This window comes from Schistocerca piceifrons, chromosome 3, assembly GCF_021461385.2.
Source record: "Schistocerca piceifrons isolate TAMUIC-IGC-003096 chromosome 3, iqSchPice1.1, whole genome shotgun sequence".
NCBI lineage: Eukaryota > Metazoa > Arthropoda > Insecta > Orthoptera > Acrididae > Schistocerca > Schistocerca piceifrons.
This window is the reverse complement of record NC_060140.1, coordinates 106610545-106633928: the sequence shown is the minus strand read 5'-3', so window position 1 is coordinate 106633928 and position 23384 is coordinate 106610545. Positions and strand designations below refer to the sequence as shown.

Below are 23384 nucleotides of genomic sequence, written 5' to 3'. Positions count from 1 at the left end.
TATATTGAAGGGCAAGTTCCCATCTCTGGAGTTCGGATAGGTTGGTGTTAGTGGGAAGTATCCAGATAACCCGGATGGTGTAACACTGTGCCAAGATGTGCTGGCCATGCACCAAGGCATGTTTAGCCACAGGGTGATCCTCATTACCAACAAACACTGTCTGCCTATGTCCATTCATGTGAATGGACAGTTTGTTGCTGGTCATTCCCACATAGAATGCGTCACAGTGTAGGTAGGTCAGTTGGTAAATCACATGGATGCTTTCACACGTGGCTCTGTCTTTGATCGTGTACACCTTCCAGGTTACAGGACTGGAGTAGGTGGTGGTGGGAGGGTGCATGGGACAGGTTTTACACCGGGGGCGGTTACAAGGGTAGGAGCCAGAGGGTAGGGAAGGTGGTTTGGGGATTTCATAGGGATGAACTAAGAGGTTACAAAGGTTAGGTGGACAGCGGAAAGACACTCTTGGTGGAGTGGGGAGGATTTCATGAAGGATGGATCTCATTTCAGGGCAGGATTTGAGGAAGTCGTATCCCTGCTGGAGAGCCACATTCAGAGTCTGATCCAGTCCCGGAAAGTATCCTGTCACAAGTGGGGCACTTTTGTGGTTCTTCTGTGGGAGGTTCTGGGTTTGAGAGGATGAGGAAGTGGCTCTGGTTATTTGCTTCTGTACCAGGTCGGGAGGGTAGTTGCGGGATGCGAAAGCTGTTATCAGTTTGTTGGTGCAATGGTTCAGGGATTCCGGACTGCAGCAGATTCGTTTGCCACGAAGACATAGGCTGTAGGAAAGGGACCGTTTGATGTGGAATGGGTGGCAGCTGTCATAATGGAGGTACTGTTGCTTGTTGGTGGGTTTGATGTGGACGGACGTGTGAAGCTGGCCATTGGACAGATGGAGGTCAACGTCAAGGAAAGTGGCATGGGGTTTGGAGTAGGACCAGGTGAATCTGATGGAACCAAAGGAGTTGAGGTTGGAGAGGAAATTCTGGAGTTCTTCTTCACTGTGAGTCCAGATCATGAAGATGTCATCAATAAATCTGTACCAAACTTTGGGTTGGCAGGCCTGGGTAACCAAGAAGGCTTCCTCTAAGTGACCCATGAATAGGTTGGCGTACGAGGGGCCAACCTGGCACCCATGGCTGTTGGTATGTCTGGCCTTCAAAAGTGAAGAAGTTGTGGGTCAGGATGAAGCTGGCTAAGGTAATGAGGAAAGAGGTTTTAGGTAGGGTGGCAGGTGATCGGCGTGAAAGGAAGTGCTCCATCGCAGCGAGGCCCTGGACGTGCGGAATATTTGTGTGTAAGGAAGTGGTATCAATGGTTACAAGGATGGTTTCCGGAGGTAACAGACTGGGTAGGGATTCCAGGCATTCGAGAAAGTGGTTGGTGTCTTTGATGAAGGATGGGAGACTGTATGTGATGGGTTGAAGGTGTTGATCTACGTAGGCAGAGATACGTTCTGTGGGGGCTTGGTAGCCAGCTACAATGGGACGGCCGGGATGATTGGGTTTGTGAATTTTAGGAAGAAGGTAGAAGGTAGGGGTGCAGGGTGTCGGTGGGGTCAGGAGGTTGATGAAGACAGGTGAAAGGTTTTATAGGGGGCCTAAGGTTCTGAGGATTCCTTGAAGTTCTGCCTGGACATCAGGAATGGGATTACCTTGGCAAACTTTGTATGTGGTATTGTCTGAAAGCTGACGCAGTCCCTCAGCCACATACTTCTGACGATCAAGTACCATGGTCGTGGAACCCTTGTCTGCCGGAAGAATGACAATGGATCAGTCAGCCTTCAGATCACGGATAGCCTGGGCTTCAGCAGTGGTAATGTTGGGAGTAGGATTAAAGTTTTTTAAGAAGGATTGAGAGGCAAGGCTGGAAGTCAGAAATTCCTGGAAGGTTTGGAGAGGGTGATATTGAGGAAGAGGAGGTGGGTCCCGCTGTGACGGAGGATGGAACTGTACCAGGCAGGGTTCAATTTGGATAGTGTCTTGGGGAGTTGGATCATTAGGAGTAGGATTAGGATCATTTTTCTTCGTGGCAAAGTGATATTTCCAGCAGAGAGTACGAGTGTAGGACAATAAATCTTTGACGAGGGCTGTTTGGTTGAATCTGGGAGTGGGGCTGAAGGTGAGGCCTTTGGATAGGACAGAGGTTTCGGATTGGGAGAGAGGTTTGGAGGAAAGGTTAACTACTGAATTAGTGTGTTGTGGTTCCAGATTGTGTTGATTGGAATTTTGAGGTTTTGGAGGGAGCGGAGCTGGAAGTGGGAGATTGAGTAGATGGGAGAGACTAGGTTTGTGTGCAATGAGAGGAGGTTGAGGTTTGCCGGAAAGGTTGTGAAGGGTGAGTGAGTTGCCTTTCCGGAGGTGGGAAACCAGGAGATTGGATAGTTTTTTGAGGTGGAGGGTGGCATGCTGTTCTAATTTGCGGTTGGCCTGTAGGAGGATGCTCTGAACAGCCGGTGTGGATGTGGGAGAGGAAAGATTGAGGACTTTTATTAAGGATAGGAGTTGACGGGTGTGTTCATTGGCTGAGTTGATGTGTAGGTGAAGGATTAGGTGGGTGAGGGCAATGGATTGTTCAGTTTGGAACTGGTATAGGGACTGATGGAAAGAAGGGTTGCAGCCAGAGATGGGAACTTTAAGTGTGAGGCCTTTGGGGGTAATGCCAAATGTCAGACAAGCTTGAGTAAATAAAATATGGCAGCGAAATCTGGTTAGAGCGAAGGCATGTTTGCGGAGGGAATGTAAATAAAACTTAATGGGGTCGTTGTGGGGGTGTTGTGAGGGTGACTTGGTATTAGAAGGTGGAAAGTGTAACATGAGGCTGAAATGAAAATGAAAATAAAAATATATGGGGAGAGATAAAGGTGAACTAGAAAGTAACTGGAGATCTGGTGTGAAAAAAGGCGAAAAAGTGTTGGTTAAAGCTGGGCTATGTTGATCCTGTGGTGAACTTGGGTTGGTAGACAACAATGTGCACAAAGGTTAGGTGGTTGTGTTGCCGCCAAAACATGTTAAAGGGTGGAGAAATTCAGGAAAATTTCGAAAAAACTGCGTGTAAATGTATTAAAAGGAGTGGTTTTGTGGTGGCAGATTATGAAAATGAGGCTAACAATTGTCTGACGAAGAAATAATGACGTTAAAACCTGTGGGAAGCGGCTAAAAATTATCAGTGATGTGGGAAAAACGGAAATGGAAATAAAGCGAAAGTTATTAGAACTAGCCGAAATGGTTGTTTAATAGGTGAAAGGAACTGTTTGTGAACTAGAAACGGTGGATTTTATATCAGCGGTAGTGTTGAAAGCGGAAAAAAAATTTTTTGGGTATGGTTTGGAAGTGGGTTACGTATTATTGTGTATATATAGGCGGGATAAAATTGTATAGTAGATTACAGTAAAAAGGAGAAGGTGAATACATATATACATACACACACAAAGATGCTGTAACTTACCAAGTGAAAGCGTTGGTATGTTGATAGGAGACAATAAAAAACACACAAACACACACACAAATTTCGAGCTTTCGCAACCCAAGGTTGCTTCATCAGGAAAGAGGGAAGGAGAGGGAAAGACGAAAGGATGTGGGTTTTAAGGGAGAGGGTAAGGAGTCATTCCAATCCCAGGAGTGGAAAGACTTACCTTAGGGAGAAAAAAGGACAGGTATACACTCGCGCGCGCACACACACACACACACACACACACACACACACACACACACACACATCCATCCGCCGCACATATACAGACACAAGCAGACATATGTAAATATATATATATTTCTGATTGTTTTAGTTGTCCTTTGTACTCTGGTAATCACTGTTGCCACAGCCGCATCATGGTGATTGATATCAGTTTTGATGTGGACATCCCCCCAAAAAAAATCAGGTCTATTTTTGCCATTAAATCACATATTTTTACCATGAGTGGGCTTCCTAACTATCTGTTCCAGATAATTTTCAGAGAAGGCATTTAGTAATGTTCCACAGGTTCTCTCATCATGCCCACCATTAACAAAACTGTAATTTTTCCAATTAATTGTTGAATGACTAAAGTCTCCACCAATTATTACAGTTTGACTGCGGAACTTACGTACAAATGAACTGAAATTTTCTCTAGGTTACATCAGTAGATGAACCTGGTGGGTGATAGAAGGATCCGATTATCATTCTATGCCCGTCCCTGATAGTGAGTCTTGCTCAAACAATGTCACATGCAGCTTCAATTTCTAGCTCGGTGAACACGAGTTTCTTGTCTACTGCAGCAAATACACGACCTTCCATTTCCCATTTGCCTATCCTTCCTACATACAATCAAATTTTCCCCAGAAATCTCACTGCTATCAATTTCAGGTGTCAACCAGCTTTCTATACTTCGTATTATGTGAGCTTCACTGCTTTTCAAGAGTGCTTCAAACTCTGGCATTTTGTTGCGAATGCTTTGGCAGTTAACCATTAGGATTATAATACTCTCACCAGCGGGAGGCCTTTCTTTCGATGTTACAATGATACTTCTGAGTTTCCTAAAGCTATTGTTATCTGGATTGGATGGAGAGTCGGCTAATGTAAAAAGCCCTTGTGTGCACCCCTCACATAGTCAGCTACCTGAGTAGCAGCCTCTGATCTGTAGTGCACACCTGACCATTTAGAGGGATCCTACCCTTCTCAACCATTGGCACAAGTCCATGAAGTTGCAGCCTAGCTTGTCACAGAACCTTCGAAGTCTCTGGTTCAGTCCTTCCACTCAACTCAGAACCAGATGGCCATAATCAGGACTGGGGAAAATGCTACAAAATTGTGAGCTTCATTTCAATTTCCTCTCCTATTTTGTGTGTGTATGCACTGATGGCTGTCTTGCAATTATAAGCTGCCCATAATCACGACAGTGTTCCATTTTTGCCAATCTGTTGTTTTTTGTCAATCAAGTATTGCATTTATGTTCAATGTGTATCTGCAATGTTGATGGCTTTTACAGCATCCTTAGTGGGCCCTACCAAATCTGGTTTCTGCAGCCACTCCACAAATTTGATTTAATGCCTCCTTAGTGGAGCACCTAGCCTACCCGGTCATTAATGCCATAAAGCATTTGTGTTTCTCTATATACAATGATGTGTTACATGTAGTATGTGCCTGCTGGTGATAAATGGAGTCTTCTCTTCAGTATCTCACATTATTTATTTCAGTTTGTGACATTTATTCTGAATTAAATATTTTTCTCATTTGTCACTTAAATGATACAAAGTATCACTTAAATGATACAAATATTTTTCTCATTTATCACTTAAATGACATAAAGTCCTGATACAGCTGACATCATTAAGCACTTTCCTTTCCTTTCTCCCCCCTTTTTCACAAAAAATAATCCACTGCAGAGTGTAAATTTAAATTAGGCATTGGTATAAAAATTACTGTATATATTGCAAATTATGTGATTTTATGTGGATTATTGTTTAATGATATACGGACAAATTTCCACTGTTTGTAGAATTTAGTCTTTTATACAAACCCAGAGGTTGTTCTATGCCTTGGGGCATTGTGAGGCATGCCCTACTTTTCATTCTAGTATTCTCAATTTTCAGCAATAGTACTTACCAAAAATACCTGGCACTAAATTCTTTGCTGCCCCGTAGATAGTTTAAACAGGACAGCTAATAAGATGCTTTCTTCTTCTTTCGAATAATCCACTTGGACAGTATGATGAATCAACTTTGGCTATTCTTCATTGTATTAGATTTCCTTAGTTTCCAAATTTCCTTCATCCTTGTAGAGTGTTATTCCCTTTCTTCTTGATTCCACTTTCGTATAGTTGTCTTTCTCTCCTGAAATTCTGCCTTTTGAACTGCCTTTCTGAAATGTGTTCTGTCTTGTGTCTATTCTAATTCCAGGATTTTCCATGTCCTTTTCAGTCTCTATGAACCATGCAGGCTTGGATTGTATTGGATTGTTTGGGAGGAAGAGACCAAACAGCAAGGTCTCATCGGATTAGGGAAGTATGGGGAAGTATGTCGGCCGTGCCCTTTAAAAGTCACCATCTCGGCATTTGCCTGGAGTGATTTAGGGAAATCACGGAAAACATAAATCAGGATGGCCGAATGCCCAAGCACGCTTGGATTTGTAACTATTGAGTAATGTGAATATTCGCTTGTTTAGTTTGTTGTTATCCATTCTGAATATATGTACTAAAAACTGCAGTCTTCTCTTCCTCATGACATCAGTTAGTTTTTCAGTTTTCAAATATAGCTCTCTGGTCTTAACCTGTATTCAACATTAACGATTCTTTTAGCTCCCAGTATTTTCCTCATAATTCTTCGTTCCACATCCTGTAGTTTCTCAAGATCTCCATTTCTTGAATGAAATTTTTCACTCTACAGCGGAGTGTGCACTGATATGAAACTTCCTGACAGATTAAAACTGTGTGCTTGACCGAGACTCGAACTCAGGACCTTTGCCTTTCGCGGGCAAGTGCTCTACCAAATGAGCTACCCAAGCACAACTCACGCCCTGTCCTCACAGCTTTAATTCTGCCAGTACCTCATCTCATACCTTCCAAACTTCACAGAAGCTCTCCTGCGAACCTGGAGAACTAGCACTCCTGGAAGAAAGGATATTGCGGAAACATGGCGTAGCCACAGCCTGGGCGATTTTTCTAGAACGAAATTTTTCACTCTACAGCGGAGTGTGCACTGACATGAAACTTCCTGGCAGATTAAAACTGTGTGCCAGACCAAGACTCGAACTCAGGACCTTTGCCTTTTGCGGGCAAGTGCTCTACTGAATGAGCTATCCAAGCAAGACTCACGCTCCGTCCTCACAGCTTTAATTCCGCCAGTACCTCGTCTCCTACCTTCCAAACTTCACAGAAGCTCTCCTGCGAACCTCCATTTCTCCATTTCTTGTTAGTTTAAGTGTTTCTGCCAGATACAGAGCTTCAGGTCTGGCCACTGTTTGGTAGGGTCTTAATTTTGTGTTCCAGGAAAAGGATTTTTTGTTTAAATGTTTTTGGTCATATGAAACACTCTTTCCATTTTACGCACTCTGGTTTCTATAGCTGTCTTTTCTTTTCCATTGTATGTAATCCACTCTCCTAGATATTTAAAGGAATCTGTTTTGTGTATTGTATTGTTGTCAACTGCAATATTTTGAAGGGCATCACAGATGTTTGTCATGAACTGTGTTTTTTCAAAGGATATTTTTAGTCCTACTTTGGCTGCTTGTTTTTGCAGTTCTCTTACTTGTCCTTGGGCATTATCTAGCGAATCTGTAATCAATGCCATGTCATCTGCTAAGGCTAAACAGTTGACAGTGATCTTGTTTGGATTTATTCCTAGTTGAATCCCTTTAGTATTGAAGGCCTTCAAAAAGATGTTTTATTATTTCAAATATTATTTTTCTTGGTGTCAGATCATTAAATTTAGTTCTGTTGAACATTATTTAATTCTCTAAAGTATTTATCCTCTTATGTGGAGAAAAATGGTTTAAGATATATGAATAACAACAGAAGTCTGTAATAAAATAGTCAAATAATAGCAACTTGTTTACATTTATATAATGATATGATAACATCTAAGCAAAATTCCCAATAAAAGAGTGGAGTTATTTTAAATTATATTAGTGCCTTCTTGTTAAAAACTGTATTACATGAAATTTATGTCAAATATGACTGTCTTTTACCTCACAGTTCCCTCATCTCACAACAAGTAGCTCACTGTGATTATGTTATATGATAAAATGATACTTAAAGAATGAAAATTTTAACGTAAACCATATGTTTCAATAAAATTTTATTGATATTAAAACCTTTTAAATGAAGCATATTTAAAATCAGCAAGTAAAAATTACTTTCTCACATACACATGAAACCATTTTAACAATATTTCCACAATTACATACTCAGAGTGATGATGCAAAACTGCTATATTTTTTCTGATTCATACAACCAAACTTTATCTATTCCACTGCCTACAATTACACTTGGAGTCCAAGATGGAAAAGGAAAGCGGCAGGCTATTATATGAGTATCTTTTGAAACTTCCGCTTTAATTTTGGCCTCCAGTTCCGGCATCTGCAAAAGAAAAGTAATTTCAATATAATTTTATTCATCTACATCACATATTATTTCTTTCTCTAGAGAATGATAAATTGTTACATTCAATATTGTTACATTCCATCCTGGATTTTCCATTGTTTGAATGATAAATGAATTATTTCGTTCAAGATTTAGACAACATACCTTAACCTGAGGCTAATAATGAATGCTACTGTCATAATGCTTGTATGGAACTCACTGGTTTGAATCTTGTAGAGAAAAGAAATTTTCAACACAACATTGGTACATTAATCACTGAAGAGGTGGTAGTATAATTTTCTTATAGTTGTTATCTTGCGTACTGAGTTCCAAATCTCTCTGCAGTTTCTAAGTGTGAGAGCTTGTGACACTGGAAGGAGTACCTTATGTCTGATATAACTGTAAGGTCAGTGATACACTTGGTGCTATGAAATAGGAATAGAGTATTTTCTGATGCCATGTTTCAACCTCACCCTTGTTCATCTAACTCATCTTCAATTAGCCCATGATTGGTTTCTATCCAGTCTGCATAAGAAATTTGTGTGTGTGTGTGTGTGTGTGTGTTCATGTTTTATAGGTGTTTATTTGTCCATGATTACATTTCAAGATGCCTGGCATCCCATCTTCAGATGTTACATTTATATACGTGTCTTTGCTAACAGCATTGTAAAATTTTGCAAAGGAAGTTTTTGAGGCAGTTTTTTTAAAATGTCCCAAGTAAAGAAACAATGTTCACAACACTTAAGTAGTGCAGATGAAGGTGGGGTGAAATTTTCAAAAACGTATGTTTTGAGGCATAATTTCTTGGCGTGGTGTGTTGGGAAAGGTGTACCACTTATATCGATACATTACCCCATAAACATTAATGTCGGAGACACTATAATTTTGACTCTATGCTGTTGCGTCATATGATGAAGTGGACTGTGAGCTTAAGGAACTATGTGAGTCAGGCTGGCAGGTCACTAAAGGTTACCTGTGCCCGCTCTACATGAAACCATGATACTTAAGAAACAACCCACAAATTTCACAATGGAAAGAGGCCCAAAAAGTATGAATAAAGCAAAACTGCATGATATGAGGTAGCCAACAATGGCATACAAGATTTACATTTACAAAATAAATCTCAAAACGTTCAAAATATTACAAAACATGCAATAACAATATCAGTGTTTACACTGCTAAATATGCTATTAATTATGAGACTACCAGCTATCTCCAACTCATTTAGTAGCTTCTGTGGTGTGACTATAAATTACATGAAAAAGAAGTGTTCAAATCAGTGGCAGTATGGGAACCTACAGGAACCCAAGGAGCAGCCATGATATTGAAAAGGAACTTTGGTTCTGTTTTGCAATTCGTGATGAGTCCAGAATATGTAACCCAGTTAAACTTGTGTGCTGAATACCTATATTTCCTGATAGCCAATGGTGTGCATACGTGTAAATAACTAGGTGCTACATCATGGCTATAAGGTGGTGAGTTCAGAGTACCAAGCAATCATCTTACAGCACTGATATACCCCCCCCCCCTCCCCCCCACACACACACACTTTGGATTCTTGGTTGGTAAACATTTCTCATTCAGCTCCTTACCATATCATAATTGCACAGGCTTTGCATTGAATACTTTCTCACATGGGCAGTTATAAAATAAATGCTATGATAAGTATAGTGACTGTCCAGAAATACAGACTAACAGTCTCATAATAAAATGCATATGTAATTAGCATTTTTCTGTATAGATTAAAATGATACTTTATCTCCTTTGAAGCTACTTGCATGTTAATTTTTAAATTGACTGATTTTTTTACTATTTCTTTAAAAAATCTAAGGTAACATTTAAAATAGTGTGAATGAGCAATTTATTAAGTACTACAAAAACCTGGCAATGCTTTGCTATTGCTAAATTCGTATGGGAATTGCATATAAATCCTAAACTTCTTAGCCTCCCCTCTCTGTCCCCCTACAACTCTCTCTGACCATAACCCTTGTTTACTATTATTGCAAACAAAACCTTCATTGGGAATTGAACTTGCCTACAATGAAATGATAAACTGGCTGGGGTTACTGGTGAACAGGATATTAGAGAGACCTCTCCAGCTGTTGGATATGTGAGGATAATAGTTTCAGTGACAGTATTTTGCACAGTTTTAATCTGCAAATGGGTAAGGTATAAGTTCCAGATGATTCAGATTGTAATAGTAGCCTAATAATAAGCCGACAAGCCATAAATGCTCATTTCCTGTAAAACTGACTACACAACGAAAACAAAACCTCACATTTTCACGGCACAGTACAGAATTTTCCTATTTGCAGTTGATTTTACAAAACAATCGGTACATTGTTGCTTAAAAAAATGTATACCCTATGTCCAACCAATGTTTATTAGAGCATCATGTAAAGATATGAAGGAAATCAGTCAAGTACTTTTCGAGATTTTTTGGTAATAGTATTTCCCTTTTGTGTATCAAATATATATAGATATATTATACGTATCGGTTGTAACAATACCAGTTCCATCCTGGATTTTCCATTGTTTGATATGTATCGGTTGGTAGGACATGTTCTGAGGCATCAAGGGATCACCAATTTAGCACTGGAGGGCAGCGTGGAGGGTAAAAATCGTAGAGGGAGACCAAGAGATGAATACACTAAGCAGATTCAGAAGGATGTAGGTTGCAGTAGGTACTGGGAGATGAAGAAGCTTGCACAGGATAGAGTAGCATGGAGAGTTGCATCAAACCAGTCTCAGGACTGAAGACAACAACAACAACAACGTATTTTGCAGATAAAAATGTAAAAAATAAAAATAAACAATAACAATAACATAAACTGTATTGTAAAAACTAACATTGCAGATAGACTCCACTCAACCACCACAGGAAAATAAATATGGCTGTACCAAGAAGCAAAGAGGAATGAGGAATAGTGGTGCAGATCAAACAGTGACCAGGATTGCAGGACAAGTTGAGCCCATAGAGATTCTATTTGAATCTTGGGCGTACCATTTCTTTTCACATTAGTTCCATTCACATTTCAAACCATTATTTTATTCTCATATTTTCAAAACATGGAAAGATGCAATGTAGAGTTGCAGACAGGCACCATGAAAAGACTGTTACACATTTAGCTTTCAGCAAAACCCTTCTTCAGAAAAGAAAACACACACACATTCACACAAGCAAGCATATTTCTTGCACACATGGCCACTATCTCTGGCAACTGCAAATAGAATGCAGCTCTTGCTGTTGAAAGAAGCAGCAATCCAGAGTGGGGTGGGTAAGGGGAAGGGGTATCAGGGTACAGGTGAGGGGGCAGAGAAGAGCACTGTCTCACTGAGTGTACAGGGATTAGATGGATACAAGACAAGACTGCTAGACATAGCGTTGGGAGGTTGTGGTTCAGGGAGGTGAGTGTACAGGGATTAGATAGATACAAGACAAGACTGCTAGACATAGCTTTGGGAGGTTGTGGTTCAGGGAGGTGGGGGAAGGGAGGTGGAGAAGACGGGGGACAGGTAGTGGAAAGTGGAAAAGGAGATGAACAGGGAAGGGGAAAGACAGGTGGATGCATTGGCAGAGGGTGGCACACAATGGGGTGAGGGGACGTGAATAGGGAGGAAATGAGAAAACGCAGGTGGCTGAAACTGTTGGATGGAGGGTGTGGGGCAGTAGTTTACCATAACTTGATGCTGAGATAATTTCAGGAGCAGAGAATGTGTTGTAAGGATAACTCATGGTGGCAGTGATGGGGAGGGTCCAGATGGCCCAGGCTGTGAAGCAGCCACTGAACACATGCGTGCTATGTTCAGGTGTGTGTTGTACTGCAAGGTGGTCTACCAGGCTCTTGGCCACAATTTGGCAGTGGCCATTCATACTTGTGGACAGCTGGTTGGTACTCATACCCATACAAGAAGTTGTGCAATGATTGCAGCAGAGCTGGTATATGAAATAGCTGTTTTCACAGGCGACCTGGCCTCTGACAGTGTAGGATAAGCCTGTGACAGAACTGGAACAGGAAGTGCTGGATGGGTGAATTGGGCAGGTCTTGGACCTCGGTCTTCCACAGGGATATGATCCCTGTGGGAAGGGAGTCTTCCACCATCCTCAAGAACCAGCTACAAAGGAGTGCTCCCTACATCAACCAGTTCCAACCAGACTGGAACAACTGAAACACATTCTGTGTCAGGGCTTTTATTATCTATCGCCATGTCCCGAAATTGGGGACACCCTAGCAAAGATCCTTCCCACCTCTCCTCAAGTGGTGTTCTGTCATCCACCCAACCTCCACAACATATTAGTCCATCCCTTTGACATTCCCAATCTCAACCACTTGCCACAGGGATTATATTCCTGTGGAAAACCCATGTGCAAGGCCTGCCCAATCCACCCACCCAGCACTTCCTACTCCAGTCCTGTTACAGGCTTATCCTACCTTACCAGAGATAGGGCCACCTGTGAAAGAAGCCATGTCATATACTAGCTCTGCTGCAGCATTGCATAGCTTCTCATATTGGTACAACTACCAATCAGCTGTCCACCAGGATGGCATTTACAGACTTTGAGAAGTATTAAAAATTTGGCAAAATCTTCCACGAAGATCAAACAATGATGAAAATGTTGGATAGTTTTTGGCACTTCTGATACAGTTCACAAATTTGTCTCTATACATGGTGCACCAAAGCTTTAGGGTCAGTATTACACAGATGGTAGAGTATTCTGGAATAAGTACTTTGAGATAAGGGATTAATTGCCAGAAAGAAACATTCAATTTTTTATTGACAGAAACACCTTATACCTTATAGCAATGTTAAGCTCAAAGCACTGCTCAAACTGATGACTGCTAGTCACAAATTGTGCATTACACTGATGCACAAAATTTTGCTGCAACTCTCTCCAATATCCCTACTGTCTGTCATTCAGTGTGACAGGCAGCTAAGACCTTACTGCACACATCTTCTTCAATTCCTGCTAGTGCTGTACACCAACTACTTTATGTGCCACATACAAAATAATCCTTAGAAGAGACATCTGGCAATTTCACTGGCCATGGAAGCTATTCACAAACATTTTCATCATTGGTAGATCTTGAAAAATTTTGCTCACATATATATCTACATTCATACTCCGCAAACCACCTGAAATTACATGACAGAGAGTATTTCCAATTGCATCAAATACGAGGGATGTTTCATGTTCCACTGGGTATGAGAGAACAAAGAATGAGTGCTTAAATGCCTCTGTGTGTGCAGTAATTATTCTAATGCAATCTTTGTACATCCTGTGGTAGTGATACACAGGGGGCTATAGTGTTTTCTTACATTCCTCACTTAATAGTGGTGCTCAAAACTCTATAAGTATACTGTATACGCGTTTGGGGAGTTTCGGTTTTTCAGTATTTCCATGCTGCTCTCCTCTAGGCCAAACAAGCCTATGAGTATTTGTGCTGTCCTTCTCTGTAGACATTCAATATCCCCTTTAGTCCTATTTGGTATGGGTCTCATTCACTTGTACAGTATTCTAGGATGGGTTGCATGAGTTGTGAGCAGTCCCAGAAGTTGATAGAGAATAGATGCTGGTGTTCAAGATGAATGTGACAAATGGATTTTTAAGATCATTCTCATTTACTGTTCTATATCAGTTGCACATTATTAATTAGATTACATATTTCAATCATTCAGGATCATCTTCAGATCTAAAACAAAGTAAAAATAAATATGTACTGTCTAATATAATGCAATAAGTAGAAAAAATTGCACATAAATGTAGGATTTACCTTAGAAGGTGCATCCGCACCCTGCCTTGTCCACTCAGAACCACATATCAGAGTATGGTGTTTTGCAACTGCAGTCAATGTTTTAAACAGGTATGTGTTGGACATAGACGAAAGGGAGACAATGGGTGGGGGTAGGGGGAGGGGGGGGGAGAGAGAGAGAGAGAGAGAGAGAGAGAGAGAGAGAGAGAGAGAGAGAGAGAAATGGAGTGAGGCTGATTTGGAGGAGGGTAAAGGAAACAGGAAAGGGGTGGCAGGGATGTCATGAGTTTAAGAAGAGGGGTCTTGCTAAAGTTATAGAACATATAATTATGTAAAAATTCTTGTTAAAATTCTAACAATGTAGAACAATATGTATGTAAATGGAATAAAATAGTAAAATTATAAGATGGAGCAAGGGGGACTGAGAGCAGGGAAAGAAGGAAGGGAGGGATAGTGTCAAGGAAGCTACAGATTTAATAAGAGAGGGTCTTATACTAAAATTCCAAAAATACAATTATGTAAAAAAAAAAAAAAAAAAAAAAAAAAAAAACCATTCTGTTAAAATACCAGAATGAACATGTACAACTGTAAACAGTGATAAAGTAATAGATTATAAAGTAGCAAAAACTGAATTAGTATCGCAAGATATTAAGAGTGTGAAACTTTAAAATTGTATAATTTCTTTTGTTAAAATATTTTAAGTATAGGCCTAGAACAATAGATGTATAAATAGTGAAAGACATAAAGATGATACAATTGAAGAAGTGGAATTATGAAGAGGAGTGTCTGCATGGAGTGCCATTAAATTAATTTTTAGGAAACACTGAAAGAATGCACTGAAACTTCCTGGAAGATTAAAATTGTGTGCCGGACCGAGACTCGAACTTCGGACCTTTGCCTTTTGTGGGCAAGGGCTCGACCTTTGAACTACTCAAGTACGACTCACACTCCATCCTCGCAGCTTTACTTCCACTAGTACCTCATCTCCTACCTTCCAAACATCACATAAGCTCTCCTGCAATGCTTCAGAACTAGCACCCCTGGAAGAAAGGATATTGCAGAGACATGGCTTGCCACAGCCTGGGGGATGTTTCCAGAATGAAATTTTCACTCTTCAGCAGAGTGTGCGCTGATACGAAACTGCCCGGCAGATTAAAACTGTGTGCCAGTCTGACACTTGAACTTGGGACCTTTGCCTTTCATGGGCAAGTGCTATACCACTGAGCTACCCAGGAACGACTCATGTCCCATCCTCACAGCTTTACTTGTGAGTCATGCTGGGGTAGCTCAGTGGTAGCGCATTTGCCCATGAAAGACAAAGGTCCCGAGTTTGAGTCTTGGTCTGGCCACACAGTTTTAATCTGCCAGGAAGTTTCATATCAGTGCACACTCCACTGCAGAGTGAAAATTTCATTCTGGAATGCAATGAAAGTTTGTAGTTTTGCAGTATGTACAGAAGGCAGTCTGCACACCAACCCACTGTGAGGACAGTGTATGAGCTGATGTGCTACCGCTATCTCTTCTCAGTAAGTGGGGTTGTTTATCTTATACGTGCTATAATGAGGTGGACGACTGGAGGAGGCTTTCACAATTTTAAAAAAATTTAATGTTAATACAATTGTTCTGCTGATTTAGTGTGTTGCCAGGCTCTTGCATATGGTGTGTAAAAATCTCAATTTCTTCCAACGCTGTCCATTGGTGACCCTTAGTTACATTGTGCAGCACTTCCAAATGGGTATCAACAGTTCCAACAACAAGCTTCGACGTTAGAACATGGTCATCGAACACTGTTTTATCATAGTGATTGGAATTATGGTTCTTGAAACATATTTCAAATACCCTGCCTTTTCGACCTACATAAACTTAAGGAAAGTTTCCATACTTCAGCTTATATACACCTGCTGCTGTGAATTTTGAGGCTTTTCTATTCACTTGGTGCCTCATTCAGAAGCAAACAATGTCATTAGTCTTAAACCCTACACGCAAATTGGTGGTGCAAAATTATCTAGCAGTAATTTCTGAATCCCTTTTTTTATACCTAATGGGCATGTCTGCCAATTCACCTATTAGCACGTTGACATTGATTTTACACTGTTGTCGACTTTTAATTTTCTATATCAACGTACTTACGGTTGAGAATGGATAACTGCTGCTTACTGTAACTTGCTTTATAATAGTGATTTCTTTATGTCTTTCATGCTTGCTTAATGGCAGTTTTAATAACCTGTTAATCATGGGTTGAAAATACACTATCTTGATTCTTTCAGGATGCTGAGACTTAGAGTCATTAATAATACCTACACTGATCAGTTTTCTGTATATGCTAAAATGGTGTTTACCAACCTCTCTTGTAATTGTAATGTTGAGATAGTTCATGGCTCCTTTATTTCGTGCTCAACTATAAACCTAATTTTTGGTGAATAGCGCTCATCCTCTTTGCTATGCCATTAATGTCACTTTGATTTCCTTTAACTAAAAAAATATCATCATCTACATAGCAGTAGCGAACTTGCTGGCTGCTGCATGGTTGTTAGTGAAAAACTTATTTCCTAAATGATTAAGGAAAATAGGGGTAATAGTAGAGAACCTTGCAGGCTACTGTGGTGATATATCTTACAATTAAACATGAAATAGATATAAGATAACATCAATTCTAGAAACTTAATTAATACAACTAATTCTCCTATAGTCATTTTTGTTTTGTTTTGTAAGGTTATTCTCAATTATCTCTAACGTCTCATGGACAGTCACGTTAGTATTTAAACTCACTACATCTACCGAAGCAGAGAAGGAATTAGCTAGTATGACTGTATCATTAACATTGTCTGCAAACTAGTGAATATTTTTAATGTATATTGCCCATAAGATATATATAGTGTTTTCAACCTACATGCTGGCATGCATTTATTGGGGCAGTAGGACTCTGTTTCTGCCTGTGCATGTGTGTCTGTTGTTTACGGTTTCATGACTATATATTGCTTTGTTTCGCTGTCAGAAAACAAAAAATTGGAGTTCTGAATTTTGCATTTTAGTTGTGCGTGGAATTTTTTTGTGGGATCTCTATTCACTTTGTTAACACCTTTATCAGAGTAAAATTTGCAGTTGCAAAATGCAGTATTCTGATATGTGGTTCTGAGTAGACAAGATGGGTTGCTGATGCAACTGCTTAGGTAAATTCTGCATTTATATACAATTCTTCTTTCTATTTATTGCAGAATATTAGATGATACATTTTAGTTTTACTTTGTTTTAGATCTGAAGATGATCATGAGTGTTCGAAAAATGTATTCTAATTAATAACACTAAATGATAATTTATTTTAATAAATAAATAAATATTAACAATTAATATTAATAATATTAATACACTAAATGAGAGTTATCTTAAATATTAATACAGCTGCTGTTTGTCACAAGATGAATATGTCAGCCATAACGAAAATGGTGCCTAGTCAGACAGTGAGAGACTGTTTTACTTTACTAAACTTGAAACTAAAATTAATGAAATACTGTTGTAAAATTAAACTTAACAAGCAATGCTTACATCACAATGTAATTCCAAGCTATGCAAACTCTACAAACAGGAATAAAAAAGCAATTCTTGTCCATTAAAAAGAAAAGAGAAAAATCAGAAATGAGGGAGGCCTACAAGAACAAGAACATATTAAATGAAGAGTTATGCTTATTACACTTAATGGTAACTAAAACATTATCTCCTCTAAAGGTTGACAGCCTAAGTACATTTACTGATGATAGAGTGGGCACCGAAAGAAGAAAAATAATTGCGAGACATCTTAAGAAATACTATATATGACAGGTGTAAGTAAACGTGAAAATAATACTGTGCCTAAAAAAACATATGTTCTTTGACAAGATTGTAAATCTTACAGATATTCCTCTTGCAGTTGAAGTGATATCTCTTCTATGAAAAGGTTTAAACTATAATCCCACACCAGCATAAAGATAGAAAGACATAAAGAGAATTATAACAGAGGTCAAATTTGCTAGTGATGTAGCAAAGCTTCCCATTCATAAACAGTATGACCTAGTCGATAATGTCACCAATGCATTAAAAATGGTTTTTGCAATCAGAAAGCAAGCATGATAATGAAAGTAGATAACTTAAGTAAGAAATTAAAAACAGTGGATAAAGGCAGCACTATCATCTTTATGAGTGCCAAAGATTATGTAAATAAAACCAAATTTCTTTTTTCTGAAAATGGGATTAATGAAATATCTAGAGACCATACAAAAAGTTCCATGCACAACTAAAATGCACAATGCAAAACTCTGATTTTCTGTTTTTCTGATAGGGAAAAAAGCGATATATAGTATGAACCCACAAATGCCAGACACACCCACAGAGGCAAAGGTTCATAAAAAGAACAAGTCCATGATGGTTATTTCCAACATGATAAAGAGTCCTAATGCCCCTATAAATGCAATGCTAGCATGAAGGATACATTTTATGAGCAGTCATACTAGTTTATTACATGACTGCACTCCTAGATGTGGTGAATTTGTATACTAATGTGCCTGTCAATGAGACATTAAAGATAATTACAAACAACCTTGTAAAACACAAAAAAATGGCTGTAGGAGAAATAGTTGAATTAATGAAACTTCTAGAACTGTTGTTATCTTATAATCATTTCATGTTTAACGATAAGATATACCATCATCCTGAAGAGCTAGCCATGAAAACTCCATAGCCATCTTTATGACTGAGGTTCTCCTTAATCATTTTGGAAGCCAACTTTGCACTAACAACCCCACAGTAGCCTGCAAGGTTCTCTACTATTACTGCATGCCACATGAATTTTTTGTAACCTTTAAAGGCCTTTGATAGTGTGAATCACTCCTTGCTACTCTGTAAACTGGAAAAGTATGGAATTAGGGGCACAGTATTAGAATGGTTTGAGTCATATCTAACCAACCAAAGACAAAGAGTGGTTATAACATCAGAGAGAGGAACTTATACTTCAAAATGGAAATCCATTTCACATGTACCCCAAGGTTTTGTCTTAGCTCCATCCTGTTTTTGTTTTACATAAATGATCTGCCACTTAATACTGGGTGTCACTCAGTTTTATTTGCAGATGACACATCTTTAATGATTGAAAGTAACAGTACTGATCAAATTTCACAAACTGCATTAAATACTTTAGAAAAATTATATACCTTGGTTGATTTAAATGGGTTAAAATTAGACCTGGAAAAGACTTAGTTAATGCAGTTTAAAACAAAACAAGAAAAATGAAATGATATTTAAAATGAAAGACACAGAAACCAGGATTTGCAAGAAGCTAGGTGTGTCAATTCCTAGGAATGCAACTAGATAAAAATCTATCACAGGGATCACATATACGGTACCTTGCAAATAAATTAAATAGCCTAGCATTTACAATGAGAATACTGTACAATGCTACCAGTACGGGCATAAGAAAAGTAGTATATCATAGCTACTTTGAGTCAGTAATAAGGTATGGAATTGTATTTTGGGGTAACTCAAACCATGTGTGTCGAATACAAAAACTTCAGAAAACCATCATTAGAAATACGCACAACGTAGGGCGAAGAAAATCATGTTGTCCACTCGTAAAAAAATCTAAGTATATTAAATGTTCCCTCACTATACATATATGAGTGGATTATCTTTGTACACAGTAACCCTGAATTATTTGTAGCAAATCTTTTTCAGCATTATTACAGCACCAGAAATCAACATAATTTTATGCTGCCCACCCACCGTTTGAAACTCAAACTCCACATTATATGGGTATGAAAATTTATAAGAAAGTGAAAGGAAGAGAATTGCTCAGTATAAATTCACAAACACTGAACGAATCCTTATATGAGAAACTAGTACAGAAATGTTACTATTCAGTAGAAGAATTCATAAATGACAATGTGAAAATTTGGGCAGGAGAGAGCAAGTACTTAGGACTGTTAATCTTAAAAATCTGTTACTTTTGAAGAAAAATTATTAATTGCATAAGTAATTATTCAGTACTGTATATTATATTACTGGTATTATCAGGAAAATTGTAAACCAGTTTTTGTGTTTTGACGAGTCTCGTGTACTTTAAGTCAATGGCTTGACATTGTATGTTACAAGGCAATAAACTTCTACTTCTACTTCTTCCGCTATGTGGATGAGGTTATTTTTTTTAGTAAAAGGAGATCAAAATGACATTATTGACATAGTGGAGAGAACGAGTGTTATTCAACCAAAAATTAGATTTACAGTGTGGATATTATTAATGACTCTAAGTCTTGGGCATCCTGCAAGAATGAAGGTAGCATATTTTTGATCCATGATTACTAGGTTATTAAAACTGCCATTAAGTGAACATGAAAGAAATAAAGAAATCACTATTATAAAGCAAGTTGCAGTAAGCAATGGTTATCCATTCTCAACAGTAACTAAGTTAGTACAGAGAATTAAAAGACAACAGCGCAAAATCAATCTCAGCATGCTAATAGGTGAACAGGAAGACAGGAAAGTTGTGTGTGTGCCCATGAGATATAAAAAAACAGGTTTCAGAAATTACTGCTAAAGAATTTTACAATGCCAATTTAAATGAGATTATTCACTTCTGAATGAGGCACCATGTGAACAGAAAAGCCTCAAAATTCACAGCAGCAGGTGTATGTAAACTAAAGTGTGAAAACTGTCCAAAAGTTTATGTATGTCAAATAGACAGGACATCTGACATATGTCTTTTCAAAGAACATGCTTCAATTCACAGTAATAAAACAATGTTTGGTGAGCATGTTTTAACATCGAAGCATGCTGTTGGAACTATTGATACATATTTGGAAGTGCTGCACAATGAACTTAAGGGACAACTCCCGACAATGTTGGAAGAAAAGAGATTTTTATACACTGTAAGCAAAAGCCTGGCAGAATGATTTTATGAATTGTAGTTCATTCATCTCGTGATGTACATTTGTAACCCATTTCGTGTGTGAACAGGAGACATATCAAAAATTTATAATACAGTTACAATGATTTTTACATTAATAAATAACAGTACTAAAACAAATAATAACATTAAAATGATCTTTCTTGAATATATAATGAGTTGTTTCCATCTCAAATTTCCAGTTCTTCTACATGAATTCATCCACTGAGTAATAAAATTTCAGTGACCATACATCATACTGCTTTCCTTGAAATGGATTTAAATTCATTTGCATTAACTTGTTCCCTTTTAATTTATCATAAATTTTATTCCCATGCATTGTGGTCCCTGTGGGTACAAATGCAAATGCAATTAACTATAACTGTCACACCGTGTTCCCTGTAACGTTAGTTGCTGCAGGTCGTCTCACTTTTATAATTTATTGTTTTATACTTTTTACAGTTTTATACTTTCAGTGTTTTCAAAAAAATTAACTTAATGTCACTTCACACAGTTTTAGGTCCTCTACATAATTCCACTTCTGTAATTTTACAATTGTTATGTTTTTCTTGTTTATTCTTTTAGTATTTTAACGAAAAAAATTTATGCTATTTTATTTTTATACTTCCAGAGTAATACCTTACGGTTTAATACTTTCAAAGTTCCACAATTTTAATATCTTACTACACTATTCAGTTTTTGCTATTTTATAATCTAGTTCTTGTCCCCTTACACATATATTCTGGCATTTTAACAGAAAGCTTTTTATGTAACTGACTTTTTGCAATTTTAGTGTAAGACCTTTTCTTGTTAAATCCATAGCATCCCTGCCTGTATCCCTCCCTCCCCCCTCCCTTGCCTTCTTACCCCACTCTCAATTCCCAACAATCCATTTTATAATTTTACTATTTTACGCTGTTTACTTCTTACATATGCACTGCTCTACATTATTAGTATTTTTACATAATTATATGTTCCATGATTCTAGCAAGATCTCACCATCCCCTCCCTGCCTCCTTTACCCTCCCCCAATAAGCCTCACTCCATTTCCCCCCCGTCCCCTACCCCCAACATATACCTACTTAAAATATTGCCAACAGCTACAAAACACAGTACTCTAAGATGCAGTTCTGAGTAGACAAGACAGACTGCTGATGCAATTACTTAGGTAAATTCTACACTTATTTGCAATTCTTTTTTCTACTTATTGCAAAATATTAGATGGTACATATTTAGTTTGACATTGTTTTACGTCTGAAGATGATCTTGAGTGATCGAAACATGCAACTGAGACAGTGCAAAATGTGCAACTGAGACAGGACAAAAACGAGAATTAACTTAAATATCAACAGTCACTGTTTCTCACAAGACGAATATGTCAGCTATAGTGGAAATGGGTTTTCACTCTTCAGTTGAAAAGGGCTTCACCAGTGAACAATATAAACTGTAGAAAGTTAGACACTGCATTACTATACTGGATAATCCACTGGGGAAAAAGAAAGGATCTCTGGCCTCAATATCATTTAGCCCCATTGCTTGTGCACATTGTTGTTCATAACAGGGCTATAGCTGCTACCCTGCCACTACTCTCCACACCATATTTTTGTATGTGAACAGATGGGTGCTTTTGATGCTGCTTCACCCACATAACTTCTAATTTTAGTGGATGAATAATTCTTTCTTGGCTACCACCTCTCTAGGTATGTTTCTATCCACAATGGTAAATTTATTTTATAAAGATTTTGTCTCTTGCAAAACTTTAAGCTTTCTAGACACTATATCCTATGCATCAAACATTATAAATGCATATCTATATGTTCCTGAGATGATTAATGGTTCATTTTCCACAAGCAGTCATGAACAGTAACAGCAGTGAACTCTACTGTTGACACAGACTATTGTGTACTGCTTTTCAATGGTCTTGCTGCAGTGGTAACACCAGTTCCCATTAGATCATCAAGGTTAAGCATTGTTGGACTTGCCTAGCACTTGGATGGGTCACCTTGCAGGTCTGCCGAATGCTGTTGGCAAGCGGGGTGCATTCAGCCTTTGTGAGGCCAACTGAGGAGCTATTTGATTGAAAAGCAATGACACCGAACACGAACACTGACAACAGGCGGGAGAGCGGTGTGCTGACCACATACCCATCCGTAACAGCATCCGTTGATGCCTAAGGGCTGAGGATGACAGGGCGGCCGGTTGGTACCATTGGGCCTTCAAGGCCTGTTCGGACAGCATGTTTTCAATATCACATGTTGTTGTTGTTGTTGTGGTCTTCAGTCCTGAGACTGGTTTGATGCAGCTCTCCATGCTACTCTATCCTGTGCAAGCTTTTTCATCTCCCAGTACCTACTGCAACCTACATCCTTCTGAATCTGCTTAGTGTATTCATCTCTTGGTCTCCCTCTACGATTTTTACCCTCCACGCTGCCCTCCAATACTAAATTGGTGATCCCTTGATGCCTCAGAACATGTCCTACCAACCGATCCCTTCTTCTGGTCAAGTTGTGCCACAAGCTTCTCTTCTCCCCAATCCTATTCAATACTTCCTCATTAGTTATGTGATCTACCCATCTAATCTTCAGCATTCTTCTGTAGCACCACATTTCGAAAGCTTCTATTCTCTTCTTGTCCAAATGATTTATCGTCCATGTTTCACTTCCATACA

The 23384-nt window shown here is 38.7% G+C and overlaps 1 protein-coding gene across 1 annotated transcript in view; it reads right to left on the bottom strand.

The window, feature by feature from the left end:
- Positions 1-7755: 7755 nt before the first annotated feature.
- The window catches only part of LOC124789807 (ATP synthase subunit C lysine N-methyltransferase), a 99885-nt gene continuing 84256 nt past the window's right edge, over positions 7756-23384 (bottom strand). Inside the window, exon 4 of the mRNA XM_047257288.1 lies at positions 7756-8053. Within this exon, the coding sequence (XP_047113244.1) occupies positions 7904-8053 (150 nt within the window). The 3' untranslated portion in view covers positions 7756-7903. The remainder of the gene's footprint in view (positions 8054-23384) is intronic.